General features: G+C 40.7%; 1 protein-coding gene across 1 annotated transcript in view; it reads left to right on the top strand.

The window, feature by feature from the left end:
• Positions 1 to 14071, top strand: part of ncanb (neurocan b) — a 470747-nt gene that overhangs the window by 304764 nt on the left and 151912 nt on the right. Inside the window, 1 exon segment of the mRNA XM_061888041.1 lies at positions 12137 to 12253. Coding sequence (XP_061744025.1) covers positions 12137 to 12253 — 117 coding nt within the window.

The following is a 14071-nucleotide window of genomic DNA, read 5'->3' as shown; positions in this document are numbered from 1 at the left end:
AGTATTGCTGTCCTGGGTAAAACAAGGCACATTCTTAATCAAAAAACATTACACACTCTTTATTGTACACTTGTTTTACCATATTTGAGTTACTGTCTAGAAGTTTGGGGAAATACATATAAGACGAACATCCAACCACTATTCATAATGCAAAAAAGGGCCATCAGACTGATACATAACACAGGACCCCGAGAACACACTAATGGATTATTTATAAAAACATTTGATTTAAAACTACCAGATCTCATCCAACTCAAGACTGCCCAAATGATTTATAAAGCAAGTAAAGATTTACTTCCAACAGGGTTACAGAGAAGATTTTTACAAAGAGAAGGGAATTATAATTTAAGAGGAGAACTACTTTTTAAGATCCAATATTGTAGAACAACGCAGAAACGAATGAGTATAACAATAGCAGGGGTTAAAATATGGAACTGTTTAAAGGATGAAATAAAACACAGCACCAACATAAACCAGTTTAAAAAGCTTTTTAAATCATTTATCATTAGTAAATATAAGAAAGAAGAGCAAACATTGTTTTAGAAAGACAATAATATATATGTATATAAATACAATGTATGATTTCATAATTATACATATAGGTTATATTAAAATGTATATATTACCACTTTATATGGAATTTAAATGAATTGTGTATGTATAATGTATGTATGTATGTGTGTATATGTGTATGTATATGTATATATATATATATGTGTGTGTATGTATGTATGTGTATATGTATATATATATATGTGTGTGTATGTATATGTATATATATATATATATATAAGTGTGCAAATGTATATGTTTGATTTAAATGTTAAACTATGTATATGAGACGTGTGCTACATATATGTTGCTTATATATTGTTTAAAAAAAAAAAAAAGTAATATAAGTGAAGCATGTTTTAGATTTTATATATTTTGAAGCTTGTTCTTGTTGTGATGGGGTAGGTTTATATAAGCGTTGCTTCAACCTACACCCTTTCGGCTCAATCATTGCTCAAATGAGTGTTTTTGTTTTTTTGTTTTTTTTGTTTTTTGTTTTTCTTTTCTTGTTGTTGTTCTTTGTTTTATGTGAAGATTGCCGAAATAAAATACATTGATTGATTGATACCTCGCCTACCGCCCAAATGCAGCTGAGATAGGCTCCAGCGACACGACCCTAACCCCGGTAGAAAATGGATGGATGGATGGATGGAAATAAATAATAAGACCCCTTTATTGTGTCACAACGCGGTGAGGGATGTCTTGTCTTGGTTGTTTCTGTCTGGTGATTTGCATGTTTTACTTTGAAAAGTAACTCTCCTCTTGTTTCAGGTCACTTGCCCTTCCTTTTGTGTCATCAGTCTGATGTCATCCCTGATCCCTGATTGTTTCCACCTGTTCCCCATTACCCTCATGTGTCTTATAAGCCCACGCCTCCCTTTGTCCTGTGCCAGATTGTCTCTTTTGTTCATGCCTCTCTAGTGTCCTTTCCAAGCCTTGCCTCGAATTAATTGATCCTGAATTCCCTTGTTGATGTTTTGAGTTTTCTTTATCTCCTCCTCAGCAGAGTGATTTTTGGTTATTTAATTTTGCAACCGATGTGGTGAAATTTCAGGTTTTTTTTTTTTTACAGTTCTTCCCCTTTTCCTCAATTTTTTGGGGACGGTGTGGCGAAATTGGGAAAATGGCCGTGCCAGCAGTCTGAGGGTTACTGGTTCAATCCCCACCTTCTGCCCTCCTAGTCACGTCCGTTGGGTCTTTGAGCAAGACACTTCACCCTTGCTCCTGATGGCTCCTGGTTAGCGTTGTGCATGGCAGCTCCCGCCATCAGTTTGTGAATGTGTGTGTGAATGGGTGAATGTGGAAATAGTGTCAAAGCACTTTGAGTTCCTTTAAAAAAAAAAGGTAAAAAAGGGCCATATAAGTACAACCCATTTACCATTTTGAGTGACACCTTTTGTTAACATTTTTTAGATAAGATACAAGATAGACGTTTTATAGCCATTGATTTTTCCCTCCTTTTGGAGCGTTTTTTGTCTATGGTAAATTTAAGATTATATCCTGCGCCAGGAATAGTTTGTTGTTGTTTTTGTGTTTCCTCCTTTTGGAGCGATTTTCGGTTGTTCCTTTTTTAGGAACCTTTTTTCGCCGACTAGTCTATATTGATTTGCCCTGACTCTGGAGGTGAAAATAAAACTTTCAAAAGAAAAGCCTGCCGGATTATTCCCTACTCTGCATCTGAGTCCCATTTCTGACCAAGCCTGTCATAATAATGCGCCTTATACTCCGGTGCGCCTTATATACAGTGTGGCAAAAAAGTAATTAGTCAGGCACTGATTGTGCAAGTTCTCCCAATTAAAATGATGACAGAGGTCTGTAATTTTCATCATAGGTACACTTCAACTGTGAGAGACAGAATGTGAAAAAAAAAATCTAGGAATTCACATTGTAGGAATTTCAAAGAATTTAATTGTAAATTATGGTGGAAAATAAGTATTTGGTCAACCATTCAAAGCTGTCATTGATGGAAGGAGGTTTTGGCCCAAAATCTCACGATACATGGCCCCATTCATTCTTTCCTTAACACAGATCAATCGTCCTGTCCCCTTAGCAGAAAAACAGCCCTAAAGCATGATGTTTCCACCCCCATGCTTCACAGTAGGTGTGGTGTTCTTGGGATGCAACTCAGTATTCTTCTTCCTCCAAACACGACGAGTTTAGTTTATACCAAAAAGTTCTATTTTGGTTTCATCTGACCACATGACATTCTCCCAATCCTCTGCTGTATCATCCATGTATCCATTTTGGTATAAACTCAACTCGTCGTGTTTCGAGGAAGAAGAATACTGAGTTGCATCCCAAGAACACCACACCTACTGTGAAGCATTGGGGTGGAAACATCATGCTTTGGGGCTGTTTTTTTCTGTTAAGGGGACAGGACAATTGATCCGTGTTAAGGAAAGAATGAATGGGGCCATGTATCGTGAGATTTTAAGCCAAAACCTCCTTCCATCAGTGAGAGCTTTGAATGGTTGACCAAATACTTATTTTCCACCATAATTTACAAATACATTCTTTAAAATTCCTACTATGTGAATTCCTGGATTTGTTTTCACATTCTGTCTCTCACAGTTGAAGTGTACCTATGACAAAAATTACAGGCCTCTGTCATCATTTTAAGTGGGAGAACTTGCACAATCGGTGACTGACTAAATACTTTGTTGCCCCACTGTATGAAAAAGGATCGAAAATAGACCATTCATCGGCAGTGCGCCTTATAATCTGGTGCGCCCTATGGTCCGGAAATTACGGTACACCCAAGCCTCGATTACTTTGGTTTCATGTTAAAATGAGCTATTCCAGTAAAACACATCTTGCATAATGTTGGCAAATGTTTGTCATGGCACCGTACGCCATTTGTTTTAGGATGTCCAAGATGGCTTCCCTTGCTCGTCACTCCAATCCTTTAAGTTTATGGATTGCACTCCCTGATGTGCCGTGCTGTCAAGTAAAGCCTGCAGTATACACTGTTGGATTAATGCGTAAAGCTCCGGAAAAAAAATAAAAAAATGAGCAGAAGCAGATACAAGTCCACCTGAGCTATGATTAAAAGTGTTGTGGAGATCTACTGTACCACACAAGTATGCAGAGATTTACTGGAGTCCACTTATCTTTAACAGCACTGCAGTGCAGATAACTGCGGGCAAGTTGTAGGAGAACTCCCGACCTAAATATTTTTTTGTTTTTTTTTTTAATTCATGCGCATTTCACATCAATAAAGTTGCCCTTTTAGGAAAACAGTTTAATTCGGCTGGCGTTCAGTCACCCGCATGCATTTTTAATCTCCTCTGCAACAACTCCAAAGAGCGGAATTAGAAAGCCAGAGACATTAAAAGCCTTTTGATGTCACTAAACTCCGACAATGCAACATTTCTGCACGTCAGACCACGGAGGCTTCGTGTGCACGGGTGAGAACAGATCCCGTGATTTGTATGCGCCTGCGCTCAGCTCGCTAATTTGAGGGATGAAGGGCTGAAATGTTCCTGGCAGCAAAAACATTTGAGGGCTGGAATTTCACTCCGTTCCCCTCCTCGCCGCGCATCACCTGACATTTACTCACCTCAGCAAATATCACATGGGATCATTGACGTCTTCCTCTATCATGTGTCATTAACCTTCCAGTGATGGATGATGATCTGCATTATTCAGCATGCGTCTTACGTTCTGCACACACTTATAACAGGATGCTCCGGGCCTGTCGGCGGAGTCTCGCACCCTGTCTTGCAGGAAATTGAACATAATCTTGTGTTACATCTCGGCGCAGGCACGCAAACATCCCAATTGTGTGTGTGTGTGTGTGTGTGTGTGTGTGTGTTTGTGAGCGCGCCAACTCACACACACACACACACACACACACACAAACGCTTTCAGGCTAGCCGCACTCTGTTGTGTACATGCATGCACTCATACGTCATTTGGACGACATGTAACTGACAATTAACTGTGTGTGTGTGTGTGTGTGTGTGTGTGTGTGTGTGTGTGTGTGTGTGTGTGTGTGTGTGTGTGTGTGTGTGTGTTTGCATGCCTGCGTGCGTGCGTGTGTGTGTGTGTGTTCTTGTATTTCTAGCGTTCTTAAGACATCAACAAGCAAAACAAGTTAGGACCGAAATCATGGTCCCAATGAGGAAAACCATTGCATCTAATTGCATCTAATAGAGCGGCAAATACTAGAGTACGTGAACATTGCTACAAAGTCAGGGTTTTTTTTTTTGTTGATTTATGTGCATACAAAAGTAAACATTGACAGTGTCACGACTTGGACTATGACTTGGAGATAGTTTGTTTTCCCAACGCAAAGGGAAATTGGCACGAGCGAGACGGGAATGAAGGTACATATTTATTTTTAACACTATAACTCAAAAAAAAGGCAAACAAACGGCACCCACAAGGAGGTACAAACACTTGGCTATGAAAAAACAAAAGACTAGCACAAAGGCTACGAACTACAAACATGAAACAAACACTGGATTGTGGCATGAATAACAAAAACTTGCACTGTGGCATAAATAATAAAAATTTACTTGGCATGGACAGAATGAATGATCAAACAGCATAGCATGGCATGAAGCAAAAGAGGAATATGGGGGTAAATTGCCAGGCCGACTACCTGGAAACTGTTGTTTAAATAATAACTATGATCATTACAAACAGGTATGAGGGCTGAGGACAGGGGCGTGACATGAGGGCCAGGTGAAAATGAATGACTTGTCATGGTAGCAACACAAACCAGGAAGTGCAAAACAGGAACTGAGTGTCCAAAAAACAAAACATAACAGGATCAGAACAAAACATGAGCCCATGGGCGCGACAGACCGGTGCAAAGGCAGCAATATATGATAGAAGAAGACGGCAGCTAAAGAAGGACTTTCCTATTCATCCCCCCAAAAAACCCCCCAGGGGAATGGCTCATTTTACAACTTCTGGTGCTGACATAAGACAACCCGCATCCCAAATGTCACCATGGGATGAACAAGAACACTACAGTACTTGAACTATTGTGGTCAATAACCGTTAGTTTCTACAGCTGGGTTGCCCAAAGTGCAGCACATGGGCCATCTGTGGTCCGTGACTCGTTTGTCAACCGCCTTAAGCACATAAAAAAAAAATTTAAAAAATTGAGATCTCATTTGAACCCCTGGTGGTGAAATCATACCAAATGATGGTGGTCCTAAAGAGGTAGGCATTTTTCAGAGCTCTCAAGACGATAACAAATACAAGTGTGTGTGTGTGTGTGTGTGTGGGTGGGTGTGTGTGTGTGTGTGTGTGTGTGTGTTGTATTTCTAGCATTCTTGAGACATCAACAAGCAAAACAAGTTAAGACCAAAATCATGGTCCCAATGCGGAAAACCAATGCATCTAATAGAGAGCAAAATACTAGAGTGAAGTGAATTATATTTATATAGCGCTTTTCTCTAGTGACTCAAAGCGCTTTACATAGTGAAACCCAATATCTAAGTTACATTTAAACCAGTGTGGGTGGCACTGGGAGCAGGTGGGTAAAGTGTCTTGCCCAAGGACACAACGGCAGTGACTAGGATGGCGGAAGCGGTAATCGAACCTGCAACCCTCAAGTTGCTGGCACGGCCACTCTACCAACCGAGCTATGCTGCCCGTGAACATTGCTCCAAAGTCAGGATTTTTTTGTTGATTTAATGTTCATTCAAAAGTAAACATTGACAGGTGCAAAGGCAGCAATATATGATAAAAGAAGACGGTAAGTAATGAAGGACTTTCCTATTCATCCCCGAAAAAACCCGCCAGGTGAGCAGCAGATTTTATGACTTCCGGCGCTGATGTAAGACAACCCGCATCCCATATGTGACCGTAGGATGATCAAATACACAACGGTACTAAGACTATAGTGGTCATTAACAGTTAGTTTCTACTGCTGGGTTGCCCAAAGTGCAGCAGAGGAGCCATCTGTGGTCAGTGACTCGTAAGCACATTACAAAAAACAAAAAATAGAGATCTATTTCTCACCCCTGGTAGTGAAATCATATCAACATGATGGTGGACCTAAAGAGGTATGCATTTTTCAGAGGTCTTAAGAATACAACAAATTCCAGAATGTGTGTGTGTGTCTGTGTATGTGTATGTGTGTGTGTGTGTGTAATTGTATTTCTGTCATTCTTCAGACATCAACAAGCAAAAGTACTGGTGAACAAGGTAGGACCAAAGTCATGGTCCCAATGCGGTAAACCGTGACATCTAGTAGAGTGCCAAATACTAGAGTTCGTGACTACCTCTTGAAGCTCATGGAGAGAATGCCAAGAGTGTGCGAAAAAGTAATCAGAGCAAAGGGTGGCTATTTTGAAAGAACTACAATACAAAACATGTTTTCAGTTGTTTTACCTTTTTTTTTTGTTAAGTACATAACTCCACATGTGTTCATTCATAGTTTTAATGCCTTCAGTGACAATCTACAATATCAATAGTCATGAAAGTAGAGAAAAACCATTGAATGAGAAGGTGTGTCCAAAACTTTGGCCTTTATTATATATATATATATATATATATATATATATATATATATATATATATATATATATATATATATATATATATATATATATATATACACTTTATACAGTGGGGCAAAAAAGTATTTAGTCAGTCCCCGATTGTGCAAGTTCTCCCACTTAAAATGATGACAGAGGTCTGTAACTTTCATCATAGGTACACTTCAACTGTGAGAGACAGAATGTGAAAAAAAAAAATCCAGGAATTCACATTGTAGGAACTTTAAAGAATTTATTTGTAAATTATGGTGGAAAATAAGTATTTGGTCAACCATTCAAAGCAATCACTGATGGAAGGAGGTTTTGGCCCCAAATCTCCCGATACCTGGCCCCATTCATTCTTTCCTTAACACGGATCAATCGTCCTGTCCCCTTTGCAGAAAAACAGCCCCAAAGCATGATGTTTCCACCCCCATGCTTCACAGTAGGTATGGTGTTCTTGGGATGCAACTCAGTATTCTTCTTCCTCCAAACACGACAAGTTTAGTTTATACCAAAAAGTTCTATTTTGGTTTCATCTGACCACATGAAATTCTCCCAATCCTCTGCTGTATCATCCATGTATCCATTTTGGTATAAACTCATCTTGTCGTGTTTGGAGGAAGAAGAATACTGAGTTGCATCCCAAGAACACCATACCTACTGTGAAGCATGGGGGTGGAAACATCATGCTTTGGGGCTGTTTTTTTGCTAAGGGGACAGGACGATTGATCCGTGTTAAGAAAAGAATGAATGGGCCCAGGTATCGTGAGATTTTGAGCCAAAACCTCCTTCTATCAGTGAGAGCTTTGTATGGTGGACCAAATACTTATTTTCCACCATAATTTACAAATAAATTCTTTAGAATTCCTACAATATGAATTCCTGATTTTTTTTTTTCACATTCTGTCTCACAGTTGAAGTGAAAATTACAGACCTCTGTCATCATTTTAAGTGGGAGAACTTGCACAATCGGTGGCTGACTAGATATCTTTTTGCCCCACTGTATATATATCTATATATATATATAGATATATATGTATATATAAATATATAGCAGCACGGTGTGCAGGGATTAGTGCGTCTGCCTCACAATAAGAAGATCCTGGGTTCGATTCCGCGTTCAGGATCTTTCTGTGTGGAGTTTGCATGTTCTCCCTGTGACTGCGTGGGTTTCACCGGTTAGTCCGGCTTCCTCCCACCTCCAAAGATATGCACCTGGGGATAGGTTGATTGGCAACACTAAATGGGTCCTAGTGTGTGAATGTGAGTGTGAATGTTTTCTGTCTATCAGTGTTAGCCCTGTGATGAGGTGGCGACTTGTCCAGGGTGTACGCCGCCTTCCGCCCAATTGTAGATGAGATAGGCTCCAGCACCCCCAACGACTCCAAAAGGGATAAACGGTAGAAAATGGATGTATATATATATATATATATATATATATATATATATATATATATATATATATATTATTTGATTCCCCGAAGAAATAGCGATTGTTGTGGGACCGGAATTGACCTGTGCGCTGTGACACATTGGCTTACATGTTACCTACGTTACGTAAGTTGTTTACGTGAGTTAAAAAACAAAGGCCACGTAAATCTACGCTGAAGTCTGTGTTGCCTCTACTTAACACCTATAAAAAGATTCAAACCCTTCCAATTATATAACACTATATATATATTTATTCTTATATTACTTTAATTCATTTTCTCTTAAAAAAAACCCCTCTCATTTTCAACGTGTGGCGACTTTATTTTATTTTGTAGTAGTACTCCCGACTTCCTTAGACTTAGACTTACACAAACATTATTGATCCTAAGGGAACTTTTTCCACACAGTTGCTCAGTTACAAAGGATGCCTTCTTCTTTTGGCGTGCAAAAACCCGGCCTTCAGGGGCCCGTTGCTGTTGGTTCTGTTTTCCTTTTTGATCGCTCTGGGCTATGGGATGGTTTTGTGTGCATTTAGTTCGTTGTTGCTTCTCTATGGTGAGAGTGAGTGCATAATGCACTAAATGGCTGACTGAATGTCTGTGTGAGTGGTTTGATTATTTCTGATCAATTTCATTGGTCCACTTGGGTCCATTGGTCTGTTGAGACAAAGTGCAGCTCGTGAACCCGGAAAAATCCATTAATTAGTAGGAGCTTTGTAAAAACTGCAGGGTCCAAACCGCGGCAGAAAAAAGGCGGATTATAGATGGGAAATTATGGTATATTTTGAGGATCTACAAACCCCAAAACCAATGAAGTTGGCACGTTTTGTAAATCGTAAATAAAAACAGAAGACAATGATTTGTAAATCCTTTTCAACTTATATTCAATTGAATAGACTGGAAAGACAAGATACTTAATGTTCGAACTGAGAAACATATTTTTTTTGTTCAAATAATCATTAACTAAAAATTTAACAGGAGCAACACATTGCAAAAAAGTTGTCACAGGGGAATTTTTACCACTGTGTCACATGGCCTTTCCTTTTAACAATACTCAGTAAATGTTTGGGAACTGAGGAGACCAATTTTTTTAAGCTTTTCAGGTGGAATTTTTTCCCATTCTTGCTTGATGTACAGCTTAAGTTGTTCAACAGTCCGGGGTCTCCGTTGTGGTATTTTTAGCTTCATAATGCACCACACATTTTCAATGGGAGACAGGTCTGGACTACAGGCAAGCCAGTCTAGTACCCGCACTCTTTTACTATGAATCCACACTGTTGTAACAAGTGGCTTGGCATTGTCTTGCTGAAATAAGCAGGGGCGTCCATGAAAAAGACATTGCTTGGATGGCAACATATGTTGCTCAAAACCGGCATGTACATTTCAGCATTAATGGTGCCTTCACAGATGTGTAAGTTACACATGCTTTGGGCATTAATACACCCCCATACCATCACAGAAGCTGGCTTTTGAACTTTGCGCCCATGACGATCCGGATGATTGTTTTCTTTTGTGGTTTGGAGGACACGACGTTCACAGTTTCCAAAAAACAATTTGAAATATGAACTCGTCAGACCACAGAACACTTTTACACTTTGCAGCAGTCCATCTTTGATGAGCTCTGGCCCAGCGAAGTCAGAGGTGTTTCTGGGTGTTGTTGATAAATGGCTTTCACTTTGCATAGTAGAGTTTTAACTTGCACTTACAGATGTAGCGATGTACTGTAGTCCATGTGGTGATGTCCTTTACACACTTGTGTCGGTTTTTGATGCAGTACCTCCTGAGGGGTCGAAGGCCACGGGCAATCAATGTTGGTTTCTCCAGATTACTGAACCTTTTGACGATTTTACGGATTGTAGATGGTGAAATCCCTAAATTCTTTGCAAAATCTGGTTGAGAAATGTTATTAAACTGTTCGACAATTTGTTCACAAAGTTGTGAGCCTCGCCCCATCCTTGTTTTTCTGAATGACTGAACATTTCATGGAAGCTGCTTTTATACCCAATCATGGCAGCCGCCTGTTCCCAATTAGCATGCTTACCTGTGGGTGTCATGATCCGTGGCCGGATCATGTTTTGTTTAGTTATGTTCGGTTTAGGTTTGGACTCCTTTAGTTCCTGTTTTGTGCACCTCTGGGTTTGTTTTAGTTTCCATGGGGATTAATAGGGTTCACCTGCCTCTGGTTAGTGGTCAGCACGCTCACCTGCTGTCGACCACTAATCAGAGAGCTATTTATTCACTTTGCTCACCACACTTGGTCTGGCCTCATCGTTTGCTGTACACAACATTCACGTAGGTTGATTTCTAGTTTTTTGTCTTAGCTTCCGCTTGTGATCGGCACGCATCTCCCTTTTGTTTGTTTCCTGTATTTTGAAACTCATCTATGATTTTTGATAAATAAATCATCTCCTACCTCACGCTTTCTTCCGGAGTCGTCCGTCTGCATCTCGGGAGAACAACCGTGCATAAAGATGCGACCCCGACGCGACAGTGGGATGTTCTAAATAAGTGTTTGATGAGCATTCCTCAACTTTTTCAGTCTTTTTTGCCAGTTGCACTGGCTTTTTTTGAAACATGTTGCAGGCATCAAACTCCAAATGAGTTACAATTTGCAATAGAATATACCGTATTTCCTTGAATTGCCGCAGGGGATATAGTATGCGCCTGCCTTGAATTACTGCCGGGTGAAACTCTCTTCCCAAAACAATTAGCGCATGCTTAGTATTACCGCCTGGTCAAACTCGTGACGTAACGAGTGACACTTCCCCTGTCACCAATTTCAAAATGGAGGAGGCTGATTTCAATACCGGCAATTTGAAATCGCATAAAGGGAAGAAGATTAAGAGCTATTCAGTAGGATTTAAAGTCCAAGCTTACATCACACTCAAATTTTTGCTGCATACCTTTGGTAAGTGCCGGAGTGAGAAGAAGTTTTAAAATAATTAGCGCATGCTTACTTTTACCGCATGCCTTTGGTAAGTGCAGGAGTGAGAAGAGGTTTTAAATCAATTAGTGCCCCCGGCATCAATTCAAGGAAATACGGAAGTTGAAAAGGACTTGCAAATCATTGAATTCTGTTTTTATTTACGATTTACAGCGTGCAAACTTCACTGGTTTTGGGTTTTGTAAATACTGGCATGTTTCTACCTGGACATTTTTATTTGGATTTCAAATGGTTTTCTGGAGGTGTCGGACATGGGTGTACAAGCACATTTCCCTGCTTTTATCGCCGCATGCCTCCAGCGTTCCTCAAATTTAAGTGCAATAATTACAATGTAATCTTTCCACAAAAGGCTTCCCCATGCAGATGCCTGGGGTTAGCTCCATAAATTATGTTTATTACCTCGCCCACACAGTAGCAATAAATGTATGTGCAATGATCAGCTCCTTTATAAGTGCCTTGGAATGTGGAATGTGACATAGGCGGGGTCATGATAAACAGTGGCATGACACGCGCAACAAGGGCTAATCTATCAGCTGTCGGAAAGCAGGGCGACACGGCCTTCCTCTTCTGGAACTCGCTGGAGGACGTCAGTGTGATTCCGCTTCGTTTCTCGTCGTAGTTTGTCAACATTCCCCGCCGCCCTCGTAATGCGATTTCTCTGTCGGAAATGAATTATGCACTCACATGGTTGTCTCGCTCTCTCTTGGCAGTGGAGAATAACCCGTGCCAGACCAACCCGTGTCTCCACGGAGGGAGCTGCCTGCAGGAGGGTGACGGCTATAGCTGCTACTGCCCACAGGGCTTCACTGGAGAGAGCTGCGAGATCGGTGAGTTGTTGCCCGCGGGTCGGGCCTGAGAGTCAGAGGGGCTCACAGGTCAGCAGCTGCAGATGGATTGAGGGAGAAATGGACATACTTTTGCGGTCAAAAGTTTACATACACTTGAAAAGAACATAATGTCATGGCTGTCTTGAGTTTCCAATCATTTCTACAACTCTTATTTTGTTTGTGATTGGGTGATTGGAGCACGTACTTGTTGATCACAAAAAACATTCATTAAGTTTGGTTCTTTAATGAATGTATTATGGGGTCTACTGAAAATATGAGCAAATCTGCTGGGTCAAAAGTATACATACAGCAATGTTAATATTTGGTGACATGTCCCTTGGCAAGTTTCACTGCAATAAGGCACTTTTGGTAGCCATCCACAAGCTACTGATTACATTTTTGACCACTCCTCTTGACAAAATTGGTGCAGTTTTGCTAAATTTGTTGGTTTTCTGACATGGATGTTGTTTCTTCAGCATTGTCCACACATTTAAGTCAGGACTTTGTGAAGGCCATTCTAAAACCTTCATTGTAGCTTGATTTAGCCTTTTTTTTTTACCACTTTTGACGTGTGTTTGGGGTCATTGCGCCCAAGACCCAACCTCCGGGCTGATAATTATAGGTTGTCCTGAAGAGTTTGGAGGTAATTGTCAGGGGTATTTGGTGACGGACCCCAAGATACAGAGATGGAGGCAGGCATGGAGTGAGCAAACATGATTTTAATATAAGTACTATGACAAAACCAAACAAAGGGTTCAAACCAAAAGCGCGCACATGGGCGGATAACAAACAAAAAGGAACTTTAGCATGGAAGCTCGAGGATAACAAACAGAAAAACTGGAAATAGCTATGGCTAACAAAAACAGCTTACCGCTACGACGACCAGGACAAGATGTAGCACGACAGGTAATAGCTGAAATGATGCCAGACAAGACAGGTAGCAAAGACACAAGAGTGACATGAGGCAACGACAATACAAATGACTATACAATGATCCAGCAACTGACACAAGACAAAGGAGGTACAAATAGGAGCCGGCTGATTGGCAACGGGTGTGGCCAGATGCCAATCAGCCGCAGCTGAAGGAGAACACAGCACTCAGGGAACAAGACAGGGGGGGGGGGGGGGTTGTTCAATGTGTGGCGTATATTTTTCCTAGAGAAAACATGTTGCAACAAATTGTATATGATTTTTAGGCTTTACACACAACTGCAATTGTCATCCAAGAACCATTATAAAATAGCTACTAAAAAATGAGAAGTTACTCAAAATACATGAGAAGTTTTTTTCACGGAACACTTACAAATGGGACCCATTACCCCCCTGCTTGGCACTCAGCATCAAGAGTTGGAATTGGGGGCTAAATCACCAAAAATGATTCCCGGGCACGGCCACCGCTGCTGCTCACTGCTCCCCTCAACTCCATGGGGGTGAACAAGGGTGATGGGTCAAATGCAGAGAATAATTTCACCACACCATTGTCCTGATGGAACACCCAACTGCGCCCAAGACCCAACCTACGGGCTGAAGAATTTGGAGGTAATCCTCCTTTTTCATTGTCCCATTTACTCTCTGTAAAACACCAGTTCCATTGGCATAAAAACAGGCCCAGAGCATAATGCTACCACCACCATGCTTGACGGTAGGGTGGTGTTCCTGGGATTAAAGCCGTCACCTTTTCTCCTCCAAACATTGCCAAGTATTGTGGCCAAACAGCTCAATTTTTGTTTCACCTGACCACATAAATTTCCTCCGGAAGGTCTCATCTTTGTATATTTGATGTCAGTTGAACTAAAATGTCAGTCAATCTAAAATCAT

The sequence above is a fragment of the Nerophis ophidion genome, linkage group LG26 (genome assembly GCF_033978795.1).
Source record: "Nerophis ophidion isolate RoL-2023_Sa linkage group LG26, RoL_Noph_v1.0, whole genome shotgun sequence".
Taxonomy (NCBI): Eukaryota; Metazoa; Chordata; class Actinopteri; order Syngnathiformes; family Syngnathidae; genus Nerophis; species Nerophis ophidion.
The sequence above is the reverse complement of the archived record's forward strand: the minus strand, read 5'-3'. Positions and strand labels throughout refer to the sequence as shown.